This window comes from Mesoplodon densirostris, chromosome 7, assembly GCF_025265405.1.
Source record: "Mesoplodon densirostris isolate mMesDen1 chromosome 7, mMesDen1 primary haplotype, whole genome shotgun sequence".
NCBI lineage: Eukaryota > Metazoa > Chordata > Mammalia > Artiodactyla > Ziphiidae > Mesoplodon > Mesoplodon densirostris.
Genome location: NC_082667.1, coordinates 59,473,581 through 59,490,879, shown reverse-complemented (window position 1 = coordinate 59,490,879; position 17,299 = coordinate 59,473,581). Strand labels below are relative to the sequence as shown.

The 17,299-nt window shown below is 42.8% G+C and overlaps 1 protein-coding gene across 2 annotated transcripts in view; it reads right to left on the bottom strand.

The window, feature by feature from the left end:
• Positions 1-17,299, bottom strand: part of FAM168A (family with sequence similarity 168 member A) — a 206,487-nt gene that overhangs the window by 15,226 nt on the left and 173,962 nt on the right. For both annotated transcript variants that reach the window (XM_060104105.1, XM_060104106.1), the window contains exon 3: positions 4,897-4,977. In XM_060104105.1, coding sequence (XP_059960088.1) covers positions 4,897-4,977 — 81 coding nt within the window. The remainder of the gene's footprint in view (positions 1-4,896; positions 4,978-17,299) is intronic.

Sequence of the window (17,299 nt, the reverse complement as noted above, 5' to 3'; positions counted from 1 at the left end):
CCAGGAAAATGCCCCCAAAATGAGCCAGAGCTCAAGATCTGGGCTAAGGGAATAGATTGTATCTAAAGTTAACCAGGTCTTCAAACATGTGAGACTGCCAATGGAGATGGAAAATCTGATCGTGGGGCACACTGGTGTTTTGCATTCTTACAGGCATAATCCAGGTACTCCTCCGCAGGGGTTGCCATAAAGCCAACAGAGGAGCCATAGAGACCCAGGAATTTTTGTTCACTTGTTTGTTTGAATTCAGCAGCCACGTGAGGGTAAAGGTTTCCGACCTAGGTCAGATGGGACCCCAGAGGTGAGGAAGGGGAGAGACGCCTTTTAGTGCCATGATCCTTCACTGCTGCCCTAGGGGACGGTTCACGTGTGTCTCCAACCCATGATTTTGCACCATCAGACATGTTCCTGCATGCTTCAGGAACTGCTGCTGAGCCACCTGGGGGAGCCCAAGCCTAGGGGATGGGATTTGGGGAGGGAAGGAGAGGGGATCTACTGTTGTTACGAGATAACACATTCATAGGCCATAATACAGATGAGGAAAAATAGCTCTCCTACCATAAGCTGAATGCAGGAACTGAAACTCTGTTGGATAGAAATGTTAGTTGAAATTACCACTAAGAATCTGTGCAAGTAGTACATATTGCAGTTACAAAAACAAACTTTGTCTTAAAAAAGCAGTTTCCCCCAGGCTACGCAAGAAACAGTGAACGCAGAGGGTGCAAAGTACCTCTACCCTGGAGAGGGTGACAGACTTGCCATCCAGGAAAGCCCATTCATTGAGGAAGGGTACGTCCTTGGATGCCATGACATCCTCCAGGCAGCTGACCCAGAAGCTGCCTGGAAGTGTGTAAGTCCAAGTTCCTGCTCTTTGCTTGTCCATGCTAAGAATAAATTTCAAGTCTCCCAAGCATTGCAAAGGGACTTCACACATGACAGAGGCTTTATGTGCCAGAGGAGGTAAAGGTTCAGGGACAAAATCATCATCTTTGGCCTCTGAAGAGCTCTGTTTAAAGTCCTAGAGGGCCAGGACCAATGCAGAGGCACTTAATTCCCTGAGACCTCTGGGAGAGCGTGGTGCTGTACAAGGGGCACAGACTGTGGGCAGACAGCTTGGCTTTGAATCTGAGCTCCACTGCTTTTTAGCTGTGCAACTTTGGACATGTTATTTAACCTCTCTGAGCAAAACTGAAGGCAAGAAGCTCTAACTCACAAGATTACGGAAAAAAAAATTAACATTTGTGACAAGACTTGCATAGTGTCTGGAACACGGCAGGTGTTCAGAAAACTCAAATTCCTTTTCCCTCCCATTCCCCAGGTTCATCATATGCAAAATGGGAGTAATTGTACTTTACAGTGTTGCTATGGAATCAAGTGAGACAACAGATGACAATGACTGATAAACAGATTTTTTTTGTGAGGAGGTATTTCATTTTTATCTATATTAGTTATCCTGTTCATCCTTTCCCTTCATTTTCAAGTCAGATTACCATTAATATGACCCATCCTTTGGTCTCCAGATTTTGAAAACAAGTCTCTATTGGCTCTGCCTCCTGCGGGGCCAAAGAGTTCTTAAGTAAGATCCCTGAAGTCATTAAGAGCTTGGAAGAAAGCTTCAAGTACCCACATTGCTTTCAGAACCAATGAAGGAGTGAAATATTTCCCTGCATCCTGGATAGAGGACATCTTTGGGTATTCAGAGCTGCTAAAAATAGCTCTTTCTGAAGCAACTTCTTGGTCTTCTTGAAAAAGCTGAGAGGAATTTAAACCTGAGAGCCTGGCTCCTTTGCAGGCTTCTATCCCGCAAGCATCTCTCAGCATCACAAACGGCCAGCTCTGGGAGGAAGCTGAGAGTACGTACACTGTCCTCTCTGACCTTGAGTCAGCTCCTCCACTGCAGTCAGGAGACCTGGTAAAAGCAGAGGCCAGCCTCCCAACATATGACACAGACCAGTTGTGTGTATGTGTAAGTCCAAAGGGAAAAGGATCTGCCCAAAGTCACACCAAAATCAGTAGCAGAGTCAGTGCTATAACTCCGGTCTTCCAACTCCCAGTTTGGGGCTTTTGACACAATGTGCTAATACCACCCTGTCTAGTGGACTGTGTGAGAAAATAGTCTGGGTTGGTTTAGTCACAGCTTAGAAATATGGTGACTTTTCAAAAGTAAAATTGGGGAAAATCAAGTTAGACGTGGGTTGATATTTTGTGTGCTTTAAAATTAAAACTTAATCAGTACTTTACACATGCCAGGAGCTTTCCAATCTCTCCCTTCCCCGCATCCCCACAATCTCAGGCTCTTCCTGTCTGCTCTCCCTTTCCTCGCTAATCTGACTGCTCTAGTCTAACACCTCAATTTTTCTCTAGCCGACTGCAACTATAACATTGTGGTTAAGAATGCATGCGGGGGGCTTCCCTGGTGGCGCAGTGGTTAAGAATCCTCCTGCCAATGAAGGGGACAGGGGTTCAAGCCCTGGTCCGGGAAGATCCCACATGCTGTGGAGCAACTAAGCCCGTGAGCCACAACTACTGAGCCTGCGCTCTAGAGGCCATGAGAGACAACCACTAAAGCCTGCACGCCTAGAGCCCATGCTCTGCAACAAGAGAAGCCACCGCAATGGGAAGCCCGCACACCGCAATGAAGAGTAGCCCCCACTCACTTCAACTAGAGAAAGCCCGCACACAGCAACGAAGACCCAACATAGCCAAAAATTAAAATAAATTAAATAAATTAAAAAAAGACCCAATGCAGCCAAAAATAAATAAATAAATAAATAAAATTTTTAAAAATGCATGCAGGGACTTCCCTATTGGCACAGTGGTTAAGAATCCACCTGCCAATGCAGGGGACACGGGTTCGATACCTGGTCCAGGAAGATCCCACATGCCGTGGAGCAACTAAGCCATGCACCACAACTACTGAGCCTGCGCTCTAGAGCCCGCGAGCCACAACTACTGAGCCCACGTGCCACAACTACTGTAGCCTGCGCACCTACAGCTTGTGCTCCACAACTAGAGAAGCCACCGCAATGAGAAGCACGTGCACAGCAACAAAGAGTAGCCCCCACTCGCCACAACTAGAGAAAGCCCGCGCAGCAACGAAGACCCAAAGCAGCCCAAAATAAATAAGATATAAATAAATTATTTTAAAAAGTCACAATTGCCAAATAAAACAAATGGTATTAAAAAAAAAATGATTACTAAACAAGAAAATGAGGGCATTATGACATTCAAGGCCTTTCCAAATCTGGCCCTCGCACATCTGTAGTCCAGATTCATCTATTACGCCGCCACCCTAGAGCCTATGCTTCAACCATTCTCACTACTTCAAGGTTCTTCAGTGTCATTCCTCACACCTCTATGTCTTTGCCCAGGCTCTACTCTGCCTAGAATGCCCAACTCTTCCTTTGCATGTTTAAAAGAATGCCTCTTAACAGCAACAACAAAAAAACAACCAACCAAACAAAAAAGAATGCCTCTTACTTCTCCCTCAAGTCTCCACTGCTAGGTCCTCTGTGAAGCCTCCCCTACACCCTCAACCCCAGGCAGAGGTTGTTCCCTCCTCCACTTCCTCTCCTCTTGTACATATTCCTTTTACAATATTCATCACACCGTACAGCCATGAATTTGTTCACACGTCAGCTTCCAAATGGACTGCAAGCTACTTCAGGCAAAGACAGCATCCTTCCTTTTTTCTATTCTAGTGTGGAGGACATTCAGCAAATAAATACTTGTTGAGTAAATGAAGAGGAACTTACATAAAACCATCTACAACCACGAGGTAGGTGTAGCACATTTCTCAGAGAGGTGAGGTAACTTGTCTAAGGACTCACAACTAGTGAGTTGAGTATCAGGATTCAAACCCAGGACTTACTAACTACAGAGCCCACACTCTTTCTCCTGCTCCTTGAGTATTAAAGCACCAGCTGAGAGTGGCTTGTTTTTTTTTGAGCGTGGGGGTCAAGATGGTGGTAAAACCTCTGCATTGCTCCCAAACTGAAACAAACTTTGATACTTTCAAATCTATTTCAACCTCTACCCAAGGAGTGTTGGGCCTTTATCATTTTTGAAAAACAAGTTCCTCGCTGCAGCTTGAAAATGTGGCAAGTCTCTCACTCTCTTCCAAATCCATGTCCAGGAAGGGGTGGGTGGGTGGGTGGTGTGTGTGTGTGTATATGTGTCAATGGCAGCCTCAGGGGAAACTGAGGATGTGTGTGTGTGTGTGTGTGTGTCAACGGCAGCCTCAGAGGAAACCGAGGGTGTGTGTGTCAATGGCAGCCTCAGGGGAAACCGAGGATGTGTGTGTGTGTGTGTGTGTGTGTGTGTGTCAATGGCAGCCTCAGGGGAAACCGAGGATGTATGTGTGTGTGTGTGTGTGTGTGTCAATGGCAGCCTCAGGGGAAACCGAGGATGTGTGTGGGTGTGTGTGTGTGTGTGTGTGTCAATGGCAGCCTCAGGGGAAACCAAGGATGTGTGTGTGTGTGTGTGTGTGTGTGTGTCAACGGCAGCCTCAGGGGAAACCGAGGATGTGTGTGTGTGTGTGTGTGTGTGTGTGTGTGTGTGTGTGTCAACGGCAGCTTCAGGGGAAACCGAGCAAAAACTGGGTGTGGATACTGGGAGAGCAGAAAAGGTTCTGTGAGGAGGATACACGTCTCAGATATTCCAGCAGAAGAGAGATGGGCCAACTTTAAGTCCCAAGGAGAATGGAAGAAATTCTATTCCCGGAGGCTGAACTGCCCCAGTTCCCAGAGGGGACTCCCTGGACAATCAAGCATGGACAGGCTGAGCCCAGAGCAATTAAGGACATGGAAAGGCCAGCTAGTGTTTTGGGCTTTTTTTTCCCAAATAGAGCCTCACCTCCCACCCCACTCACCACTGCTGTCTTCACTTTCTCCTTACCTGGAGCATAACTGGGGCTATTGGTGGGGTACAGGCTGGGATTGTAGGCAGGGGCTGCAGCTGGATAGGCTGTAGGGTAACCTATGAAGAGACAAAAAAGTTCCATTTAGTTGGGCAAGAAGAAAGCAGATTTCTGAGGAAATGGAATCCAAGTCCCAAGCTTGGCCTTCAGCCTCTTCATGGGCCATTTCAGGTAGTATATGTGACTGCTTTTAGCCTCTCAAGAAAAATCAACAATATCACAGTCCCAACATATACACATTTTTCTGTCTGTTTTTTAAAAGCAGTACAAGAAATATATGTCTATATGCTCACTGTAAAAAACCCTGAAACACTTTGGAAGTATATATGGTAGAGAGTGTAAGTTTACTTTCACATTCCTGCCATAATACTACTCTCCTCCCCAGAGATAATAGCAGTTTGGCATCTATGTCTCCAGATCGTTTTCCATGCATTTTTTTTTTTTTTTTTTTTTTTTTTTTGCTGTACGTGGGCCTCTCACTGCTGTGGCCTCTCCCGTTGCGGAGCACAGGCTCCGGACACACAGGCTCCGCGGCCATGGCTTGCGGGCCCAGCCGCTCCGCGGCATGTGGGATCCTCCGGGATCGGGGCACGAACCCGTGTCCCCTGCATCGGCAGGCGGACTCCCAACCACTGCGCCACCAGGGAAGCCCTCCATGCATTTTTATACACATATATTCAGTGGTGAGCTAGTAAATATTTAACGACTGACTCAAGGGGGTTGGGGTGGAGCCCTATTTGTAGCATTTGCTAAGTTCCACGGTGTAAGCACTCCCAACCATGGCCAATTGCAAGCTACCAACATCACTGAATAAGTAGCTGAGAAGCTCACAATTGGCTCTAGAGAGCCCACACAAGCCTGATCCAGTCCACCACTGCATATTATACATAGGGATTTAAAAAATTTTTTTTAATTGTGACAAAATATATATAAGATAAAATTTGTGATTTTAACCATTTAAGTGTACAATTCAGTGGCACTAATTACATTCACAATGTTGTGCAACCATCCCCACTATGTATTTCTAAAAGTTTTTAACCACCCCAAACAGAACTCTGTACCCATTAAGCAATAACACTCCATTCCCTCTTCCCATAACCCGTCTTCTTTTTTTTTTTTAACATCTTTATTGGAGTATAATTGCTTTACAATGGTGTGTTAGTTTCTGCTTTATAAAAAAGTGAATCAGTTATACATATACATATGTTCCCATATCTCTTCCCTCTTGCATCTCCCTCCCTCCCACCCTCCCTATCCCACCCCTCTAGGTGGTCAAAAAGCACGGAGCTGATCTCCCTGTGCTATGTGGCTGCTTCCCACTAGCTATCTGTTTTACATTTGGTAGTGTATATATGTCCATGCCACTCTCTAATTTTGTCCCAGTTTACCCTTCCCCCTCCCCATAGCCTCAAGTCCATTCTCTACGTCTGCGTCTTTATTCCTGTCCTGCTCCTAGGTTCTTCATGATTAACTTCTAATCTACTTTCTGTCTCTATGAATTTGCCTATTCTAGATATTTTATGTATTCTAACACATGGAATCAAACACTATTTATCCTTTTGTGCCTGGCTTCTTAGCATAATTTTTTCAGAGTTCATTCATGTTTTAGCATGTATCAGAACTTCATTCCTTTTTATGGCTGAGTAATATTCCACTGTATATATATATACCACATTTTGTTTATCCATTCACCTGCTGATGGACACTTGGGTTGTTTCCACCTTTTGGATATTGTGAATAATGCTGCTGTGAACACTGATATACAAGTATCAGTTTGAGTCCCTGTTTTCAATTTTTGGGGGTATATACTGAGGAGCGGAATTGCTGGGTTATATGGTAATTTTATCCTTAGCTTTTTGAGGAACCACCAAACTGTTTTTCACAGTGGCTATACCATTTTACACTCCCACCAGCAATGCACGAGGGTTCCAATTTTTACACATCCTCACCAACATTTGTTATTTTCTATTTTTTAAAAAATTATAGGCGTCCTAGCAGGTGTGAATCGGTATCTCTTTGTGGTTTTGATGCGCATTTCCCTAATGATTAATGATGCTGAACATCTTTTCATGTGCTTATTGGTCATTTGTACGTTTGTTTGGAGAAATGTCTATTCAAAACATTTGCCCATTTAAAAAGTTGGGTTGTTTTGTTGTTGAATTGTAGGACTTTTTAATATATTCTGGATATTAAACCTTTATCAGATATGTATACTGAGTGAAGTAAGCCAGACAGAGAAAGACAAATATATGATATCGCTTATATGTGGAATCTAAAAAAAAAAAAAAAGGTACAAATGAACTTATTTACAAAACAGAAATAGAGTCACAGGTGTAGAAAACAAACTTATGGTTACTGGGGGGGGAAGTGGGGGGAGGGGGATAAATTGGGAAATTGGGATTGACATATACAACACTACTATATATAAAATAGATAACTAATAAGGACCTACTGTATAGCATAGGTCAGTTCTCTGTAATGAACTATATGGAAGAAGAATCTAAAAATGAGTGGATATATGTATATGTATAACTGATTCACTTTGCTGTTCAGCAGAAACTAACAACATTGTAAATCAACTATACTCCATTAAAAACTAAGAAAACAAAAAAGCTTTACCAGATTTAATTTTGATGAAATCCAATTTATCTATTTTTCCTTTGTTGCTCATGTTTTTGGTGTCATATCTAAGAATACACTTGCTAAATCCAAGGTCATGAAGATTTACCCTATGTTTTCTTCTAAGAGTTTTAAGGCTTTGACACTTATATTTATATCATTGATCCTTTTTTTTGGCTGTGCTGCACGGCTTGTGGGGATCTTAGCTCCCTGACCAGGGACTGAACCCGGGCCCTCGGAAGTGAAAGCATGGAGTCCTAACCACTGGACTGCCAGGGAATGCCCATCATTAATTCATTTTTGTATATGGTGTGAGATAAGGGTAAATGTTGCTTTAAATTCTATTTTTTCACTTTAACATTATAAGCATTTTCCCACGTAATTCTCTTCAAGACACTTTAATATCTTGATAATATTCCATTATGTAGATATATCAAATTATTTAACCATAACTCTATTTTTATAGGTTTACGTTGTTTGCAAATTTTCATTATTATAAATAAAGGTATGAGAACAACCCAAATAAATCTTTGGCTGCATTTCTAATTATTTTTTCAGGAATGAGTTCTAGAAGTGAGCTTTCTAGGTCAAAAGATAGTGCTATTTTTAAAGCCCATTCATTCAACAAATATTTCAGTATCTACTCTGTGCCAGACACAGTGATCCCTGCCCTTGTGGAGCTTATATTTTAAGAGGGTTGGAGAAGGCACTGGATAAATAGTAAATATTAAAAAAACAGTCTTAAGTGCTATGGAAAAGAGAAAAAGGGCAGGGTAAAGGGCATCAGACGTGCCATGGTGTTGGGACTGCACTATTAAATAGGGTAACCAGTATAAGACACACTAAGAAAGTAAGGTTTCCACACAGACTTGAAGGAAATAGAGTTAACGAAGCAAGATGGCTGAAGGAAGAGCATTTCACAGGAAGGAAACAGTCAGTTCAAAGGCCCTAAGTTGGGAGTATATGATATGGGACATGTCTAAGGAATAGCAAAGAGGCCAGTGTGGCTGAAGTGGAACAAGTGAGGGGGAAAGTAGTAGTAGAGGAGTCAGAGAGATAAAAGGCTGGTCAGTTCATGTAGGGCCTTCAGGCTACTGTAAGGCCTTCAACTTTTACTCTGAGTGAAATGAGAAGCCATGATGGGGTCTTGAGCAAAAAAATAACATGGTCTGACTTATGTTTGAAAAGAGTCACTCTGATTGCTGTGTGGAAAACAGACTATAATGGGGGAAGAGTAGAGAGGCAGAGAGACCAGTTAGGAGGCTACTGCAAACTCCTTGCAATAGATGATGGGGCTCAGATCAGGGAAGTAGCAGCAGAAATGATGAGAAGTGACATGCTAAGAGTCTTCACATACTTTGCCACACTGCTTTCTAGAAAGACTATCAATTTATATTCACACTAGCAGTGTGTAAGTGCCTGTCTCATTGCTCCCTGCAGTTTTTAAATGCTCATTGGTATTTTGACTGACAATGGAAAGCTGATTTTAAAAGTCAAAGATTAAATCCCTAAACCCCTAAAAGCTTCTTTGGGATTTATAAATATTGAGCTTTAATAATGTATCTTTGTTAATATACCTCTCCCTAAATCCTTTCCAATTCCAAAGAAAATTCATCTCTCTTTACTCCCAATCATTTTCTGATTTCAGAACCAAGGCAGCCAACTTGTTGTCACTTAATTAGCAATATGGAGGTCTGCCACTTCTCAAGGAGAAAGTCAAGGGTTTAATCTGGGAAGCGAAGTGACCTGGTCTCATGGCTGAAATCTGTATTCAGCTTCATGTGAGAGATTGTACAGCCAAGGGTAATCATACCCCTATTATGTCATTTCAGATGTCTTTTACTTTAGGGGCAATTACAGGATCTTCCTTCAGTGTTTCTAAGTAGAATTATTTTTCATTCACTTGAATTTGGCAGGTATCAAAGAATGGCAGCATTAGAAAGAGCCCTCTTCATTTTCCAGGTGACATCCTTAGGCTGAGAAAAAGGAAGGGACTAGGGTCACAGATTGCAGAGGTTAGAAGCACCTTTAAGGCCATTTGAGGCTAGAGCTACTCTGCAACACACTCACGGATCATTCATCCCAGCTCTTACACCTCTACTGACCATAATAAACTCTGTCTTTTCCTGAGACTCGGCAGCCCCCTCCACTGTGAAACTGCTCTGATTGTCTGAAAGGGACTTCTCGTACTTCACCAAACTCTATCTGTACCTTCTACCCTGTAGAACAGAACAAATTTGAAGACACATGCGTCCCCAATGACAGACCTTATCAGAGTGTACTTCCATGGTTTGTTTACATTTCCTGTCCTCCCCCCTTTCCCCAATCTGTAAGCTTCTTGAAGGCATAGCTATGTCTCATTTGCCTGTACACAAGAGCTCTTGATCAGTTCCTATTTTCTACTCCCTGAGCGCACAACCACCTCCTCTTCCCCTCAGCCTGGACAGCAAGCATCCAAGCTTCTCAAACACAGGGTGGTGATGAATAGTCTGTGTGGCCAGTAGAGAGTATCCCTTCCCGACCATCAACTTCCCCTGTCCAAAAAGGGCATCATCATATGAAAGCTGGGCTTCCTTCCTACAACTTTTCTGGGTTTGTTTTGTTTATTTTGTTTCCTTGTCCCCAACTGATATTACTCATCCTGCTGCCTCTGTTGATGATGCTGGCATCTCTAGTGCCTAGCACAGATAACTGCAGAGAATAGGTACTCAATAAAGAGATTACCCAGGGCATTGTATTCTGGAGCTATGAAAGGTTTAAAGACAAAAGAAACAAATCCAAGAGGGTCCCTGGCTTTGAGAGTGTCACCAAGTAATGAGGGAGAAAAACAGGTGAGTGGACAGTTAGAATGCAGCCTGAAAAGTGCCATGACAAGGATGTAAAGTGAGCAGAGAAGGGGCCTTCATCAACCAACATTTATTTAGTACCTATTGTCTGCCAGGGATTATACTGGGCACTAGGTGTCCCTTGATGTGGACAAAAAAAGGGGAGGAAGAACATTCCAGGCAGAAGGATGAAGGGTAGCATTTTGGGGACATCCATAAGTGGCTTGGCTTGTACCCTCCTTGGCTCTATGAAGCAGGATTGATGGGTTAACCACACCTAAAAGGGTGGGTTGCCTTTTAGGTCTTGATCTCATCATTTTGTCTTCTTGTGACCATATCTCCCTTTACAGTCATTGACCCTAACTTACCTTTTCAGTTTCATCTGTCCACTACCTATGCCCTAGTTTCATATTGCTAGACTGGACTGCTGTCCTGAACTCCAGACTCACAGTATCTAACTACCTACTTAACATCTCCACTTGGACGTTTGCTAGACATCAAGGCTATATGGGTAGAGTGGCTAAGAGTATGGTCTCTGGAGCTAGATCTAAGCTTAGGTTGAATTCCAGCAACACCACTAATTATTTGTGTGACCTTGGGCCACTTACTTAACTTCTCTGTGCTTTAGTTTTCCCATTTGTAAAGTGGGAATAATAATATTATTTACTAATAGGTTGCTGTAAAGTATCAAATTAGTAAGACCTCAAAGTACTAGGAGCCAGGCAAACAGTTAAGACTTCCAAAAGTTAGCTATTATTATTTTAAACTTATGACATTCAAAATTAAATATTTACTTTTATCTTCCCATTCCCTTCCAAATCTGTTCTCTAAGCTTTTTCTCCACACCAGTAAATGACAACTCATTCTTCTAGCTCCTCAGGCCAAAAATCTTAGAGTCATCCTTGACTCTACTCTTCTTCTATCCACATCTAATCCATCAGCAAGTCCTTTCAGTTCCACCTTTAGAATATATTTAAAATCTGACCACATCTCATTGCCTATATACTTTCTATCCTAGTCCAAGTCATCATTATTTCTCACCTAGATTATTGCAATAGCTTCTTAACGGGTCTCCCTGCTTCTACCTTTGATCCTATGCAGTCTCTTTACCACAGCAGCCAGAACAGATCCATTAAAACATTAAATCAGATCATGACACTCCTCTCTTTAAGCCCCACAGCAGCTTCCCAAGACAACTACGGTGAAATCCTTTCAATGACCCACCTGGACTTCAGCTACCTCTCTAACCTCCTCGCCTTGCCCCCATGCTAATCTACTCCAGCCACAATGGCCTCCTTGTTGTTCTTCAAATGTGTCAAGCACTTTCCCATCTCAGAGCCTTTACCCTGTCCCTTTCTTCCCTTCTGGAACTCTGTTCAAAGGTCACCTTACATTCTTTCTAAAATACTACCTTCAACTTTCATTACTCTCTGTGCTCCTTATCATGCTTTGTTTTCCTTCACAGCAGTTAACAACCTGATATACTACATGTTTACGTACTTATGGGAGACTGCCTATCTCCCACTACTAGAATGTAAGCTTCAGGTCATAGTAACACTTGCTAGACTGTGGCTATTACCTGCTGAAGTCTCCTCTCAGCACACTCCCAAGACTGTGGATAGGCTCTGCCCCACCAAAGCGAGTGGAGCGCACTCCAAGTCCCAGTTCCCCAAGACTGCCTGGATCTGTTGAAGTGCATTGGGGGTAAAGACATGGAATTCAAATAATACACCATGGATATTTCACCCATCACTCAGACAAAAGATATTTTCATACATGCTATGTCATTCAAGCCTCAAAACAACACTAATGTTATTTTCCCCATTTTGTAGATAAGGAAATCAAGGCTCAAAGAGGTAAAGTGATTTTTTGGCTGAGATTATTCAGTAAATCAGTGGTGGGAACTGGCCTTTTCCACACCTACCAAATAACTATGACTTGCTCCTTGGGAACAAGTGTGCCCCTCCTATATTTATATTCTTTGGAGGTCAAGAGTGAAGAGAATAAATGGACACAAATGAGCTTTTCTCCTCTGTACCTCAAAGGCTACAGTAGTGATCAGGTTTCCCAAGATTCTGATGTGTACGTTTTAACTGCTTTACAGATGTTAATACAATCTAATCCCTTTTACTTGTTGCTACTAGGATTAGGACTGAAGAAATGTAAAGCTATTTTTTTGATTAATATGGAAATTAGAAATTACTTTCAAGAGAAATCAGAAACTATTTCTGAAACTACTTGATCTTTAGGAAGTAAAAATAGCAGAGTATCAAAAAGGTAGTGGAGGGCCTCCCTGGTGGCGCAGTGGTTGAGAGTCCGCCTGCCGATGCAGGGGACACGGGTTCGTGCCCCGATCACGGAGGAACCCACATGCCGCGGAGCGGCTGGGCCCGCGAGCCATGGCCGCGGAGCCTGTGTGTCCGGAGCCTGTGCTCCGCAACGGGAGAGGCCACAGCAGTGAGAGGCCCGCGTACAGCAAAAAAAAAAAAAAAAAAAAAAAAGGTAGTGGAAGACTAACTCCTTGGGTCAGGAAGACAAAGAGGATTATTCCTTTGTGAGCAGGGGGAACACTTATGCAATGAAGACAGAGCTCTGAAGCTCACAATTAAAATGAAGAAAACTGCCCCCCAACCCTAGGGGTGACCAAAAAAAACCAAACAAGCATAATAAAAATCTTTAATTCTCTCAAAATAAAAAAGAAGAGGGCAAGAGGAAGGATACAGTTTTGAATCTGTAACACGTTCTGAGCACTGTGCCAGGCACTTCTTTATCTGACTTAATTTTTACCCTAACTCTGTGAAATACATTATTAGTCCCATTTTATAGATGAGGATATTGAAAGCTTAGACTTATCTTACACAACTACTAAAAAGAGAGTGGAGACAGAACTGGGCCGGCTGAATGAGACAAAGTCCATTCTAACAACCTCCCTCAAAACATGAGTCTACTTTGCGTAAACCTCTGGATCTGGCTGCCGTTTTCTTCGCCAACATTCTTTTATTTCAGATTCAAAACCTGAGAAAACAGGAAATTACTCAGGAGAATCGATTTGGTCAAAGATGGTGCAGTTATTTAAAAGAAAAAAAAAAGCTATTCTGTTCCCATTCAGTATCCTAATATAGGTCATGCTCACGTTATTGAAAAGCATCACACAGGCACTGAATTACACAGTTAGAAGAGGTATTAGAGATGATTGAGTCTAATTTGACACTCAGCACTGTAATATCTTCTATAGTGGCCCACATGGCTGGCCACATGGCCTCTGCCAGCACACCTTCTAATGATGGTGTGTTCAGAATCTCTTGAGGCAGTCAAAGCTCCTGTTGGAGAGCTCTGGAGGTTAAGAAATTCTTTACTTTGCACTAAAAATCAACCTTGTAAGGAATCTAACCCTGAACAGCTTCTAAACTACTGGTCCTAGTTCCACCCTCAAAGAACATGTCTGTTTCCTCTGCTCCAGCACAACTGTCCACAGACATGAAGATATCAGTTATTCTTCCTGAATTTTCTCTTGCTCAAATCCAGACTCAATTCCTTCAACTCTTCCCCATCCTGATTGTCCACCTTTGGTCAGATTTCAATTTACAAATCATCTTCCCTTAAAATAATTCCATTTTCTTCCTGCCTTGCTCACACTTCTTTTTTTCCCTTGATTTAAAAAAAAAAAAAAAAGAAGAACTGAATTGACACAAGACTGGTAATAAGTGGTCAAAGAAGGCCTAAAGTGACTTAATCCAGATTTCTTCATCATTATCCATCAGCATAGTTAGCATCTAGCAGATGTTTACTGTGCCAAGCATGGTGCTAGGTTCTCTACATAGAGCGTACAGTCTAACAGGGAAGTAACATAGGTTATTTATATTAATTTATAGGCAATATATATGATATATAATCAGAGAATGTTGGGGTATTCTTGAAATGCTGAGGAAGGAGTGAAGAACAGGTCTGGGACAGTTGGGAATAGCTTTTCCCAAGAAGAAGAAAGATTTTAGCTGGCCTGGAACAATGAATAAGAGGAGTTTGTCAGAGGTGTGTGAGGGTGGGGACAAAGAAATATATATTCGTTTCATGCATGAAGACATGAAAATGTATCCCATATCAGGCAAATGGCAAATAGTTCAGTGTGGTTGGAGGTTACAGTGAGTGGGGAAGAATGGCAGGAAATGAAGGTTTAAAAAATACACTGGGGACAGATTGTGAAGAGATCTGAATGCCAGGCTAAGGCATGGAATTTAAGAATCCATTGGAGGATTTTAAATTGGGGAGTTTCAAATTTGTGTTTTATAAAAACAACTACAGGGCCTCCCTGGTGGCGCAAGTGGTTGAGAGTCCGCCTGCCGATGCAGGGGATACGGGTTCATGCCCCGGTCTGGGAGGATCCCATGTGCCGCGGAGCGGCTGGGCCCGTGAGCCATGGCCGCTGAGCCTGCGCGTCCGGAGCCTGTGCTCCGCAACGGGGGAGGCCACAGCAGTGAGAGGCCCGCATACCGCAAAAAAAAAAAAAAAAAAAAAACAACTACAGTAGCAATGTAGAAAGGGGTTCAGAGTGGGTGAGATCAGAGAAGGAGGGACCAGATGGGAAGTTGGTGCAACAGCCCAAAGGCAAAGCTAAAACAGTAACAATGGGATAAAGAGAGTGGAACTACAAAGAAGTTTAGGAGACAGGGCTCACAAAACTTCATCCTGACAGCAAAATCATTTTTATTGCACTGAGCTGAAAGGCTACAAGTAAAGATGGGAAACATTCTAACTGCAGGGTTTGTGGGCTATTTTCCCCCTTTTCTTTAAATAGGCAGAAGGAAAGAAAATAAATTAAATGGACCTTTGAATGTGTTCGCTCCAGATAAAAAGCCTAAATCTGAATTCCTCTTACTAGTTGGGAGGCCTGGCTGCTAAGAGTGCTATACTGGCGGAATGTAGGTCAGGGAGGCAGGCAGCAGTTCTGCAGTGCTGGCTCTGGACCAGCTCACCAGACCTGAATCTGAGGAAGCCTGTACACTGGATTCAAGGCCCACCCACCCAGCCTCCCACTAGTGAGCCCCAGGGAAATATAAGGGTGTAAGTGAGGCATTGTCCTTAATTGGGGCAAGACAACTCCCCCTGAGGTAACAAGAAAGGGGGCGGGCTTCCCTGGTGGCGCAGTGGTTGAGAGTCCGCCTGCCGATGCAGGGGACACGGGTTCGTGACCCGGTCCGGGAAGATCCCACATGCCGTGGAGCGGCTAGGCCTGTGAGCCATGGCCGCTGAGCCTGAGCATCCGGAGCCTGTGCTCCGCAACGGGAGAGGCCACAACAGTGAGAGGCCCGCGTACCACAAAAAAAAAAAAAAAAAAAAAGAAAGGGGGCACTATCCTGTAATCAACCGTGCTCTGAGTTACGTTGTTGCATCTTCAGGGAGAACTCATCCATCAGGTGAAAGGCCACCAACCTGTGGGTCATTCACCTTGGCTGGGCCCTAGAAGAGAAAGGCTGCTAAAACCAGAGCAGACCTAGCTTGGTATGTCTTCAGTGTAAAAACAATATAACAACAAAAAAAGATAAGAAAATAGGCTAGGTTAAAGCTAGTAATAAAATTGCTACTAAGTAAGCACATAAGGTAAGTGTGTTCTATTCCTCAGGGGGAAACATTCTTTTACAAATCTAAAAATATCACCAAAGTTCCCTATCTGCCAGTATGGGAGAAATTTTAATGGAAAGCAGATGGCCTATTCTGTCTCAATCACCACTCCAGGAGTATGCTGCTGCTCCCCCAGCCCCGCCACCATCTATAAGACAGATGGGAGGTACTCAGCACTTTACAGACTGTTCGGTGAATGATTCCTGCCCTCCCTGCATTTATCTTTTAAAAGAGATTAAAAGCAAGATGAAATCTTGCAAACTGATGATTTGGTCCATGAATCCCTTTCCCTCCCAGATCAATTCACTCTTTCATTTCATTATTCTGTTTAACAAGATTTGGTAAAGGAAAGAATCTTGCTCAGATTCAATAAAATATATTGGGATACTTGGTTTTTCATGTGAAGAAAAAAAAATTAGATCCCCACCTCTCACTTCTCCAATTCCAGAAAGACCAAAGACCTAAATTAAACAAAGAAACAAAAACTTTAAAACTATTAGAAAAAAAAAGGAGAATATCAGTTTGACCTTGGGATTAGAAAGTATCAATATTTCTTAGATGAGACCAAAAGGTTGATAAATTTAACTTATCAAAATTTAAATCTGTATGACAAGATGCTATAAACAGAGTTAAAAAGCAAGCACAGAGGGCTTCCCTGGTGGCGCAGTGGTTGAGAGTCTGCCTGCTGATGCAGGGGACACGGGTTCGTGCCCCAGTCCGGGAAGATCCCACATGCCGTGGAGCGGCTAGGCCCGTGAGCCATGGCCGCTGAGCCTGCACGTCCGGAGCCTGTGCTCCGCAGCGGGAGAAGCCACAGCGGTGAGAGGCCCGCGTACCACAAAAAAAAAAAAAAAAAAAAAAAAAAGCAAGCACAGAGTAAGAAAAGATATTTATCACACATTTAAAAAGAACTAGTATCCAGAATAAAGAACTCATATTAATCATTAAGAAAATGAAAATAAGGCAAGAGAATCTAATCATGCAATTCATGGAAGAAATCACTCAAATGACTAGGGAGATGGAGGAGAAAAGAAAAAGATGTTCAACGACACTAGTAATCAGCAAAATCCAAGTAGATGGAATACAATATTATTTCACACCTATCAGACTGACAAATATTTTGAAGTCTGACAATATCAAGTGTTAGGAAGGATCTGAAACAATGGTAATTAGTAAAAGCATTCTGAAAGGCAATTTTGTAATACCAAATAAAGACAAACAACCTAGCAGAACCTGTTTCTAAGTATATAAGCTTGGGGAACTGGAATTTAAGCTGGGCCTTGTGGAATAGGCAGGATTCTGACAGGCAAAGATAAAAGAA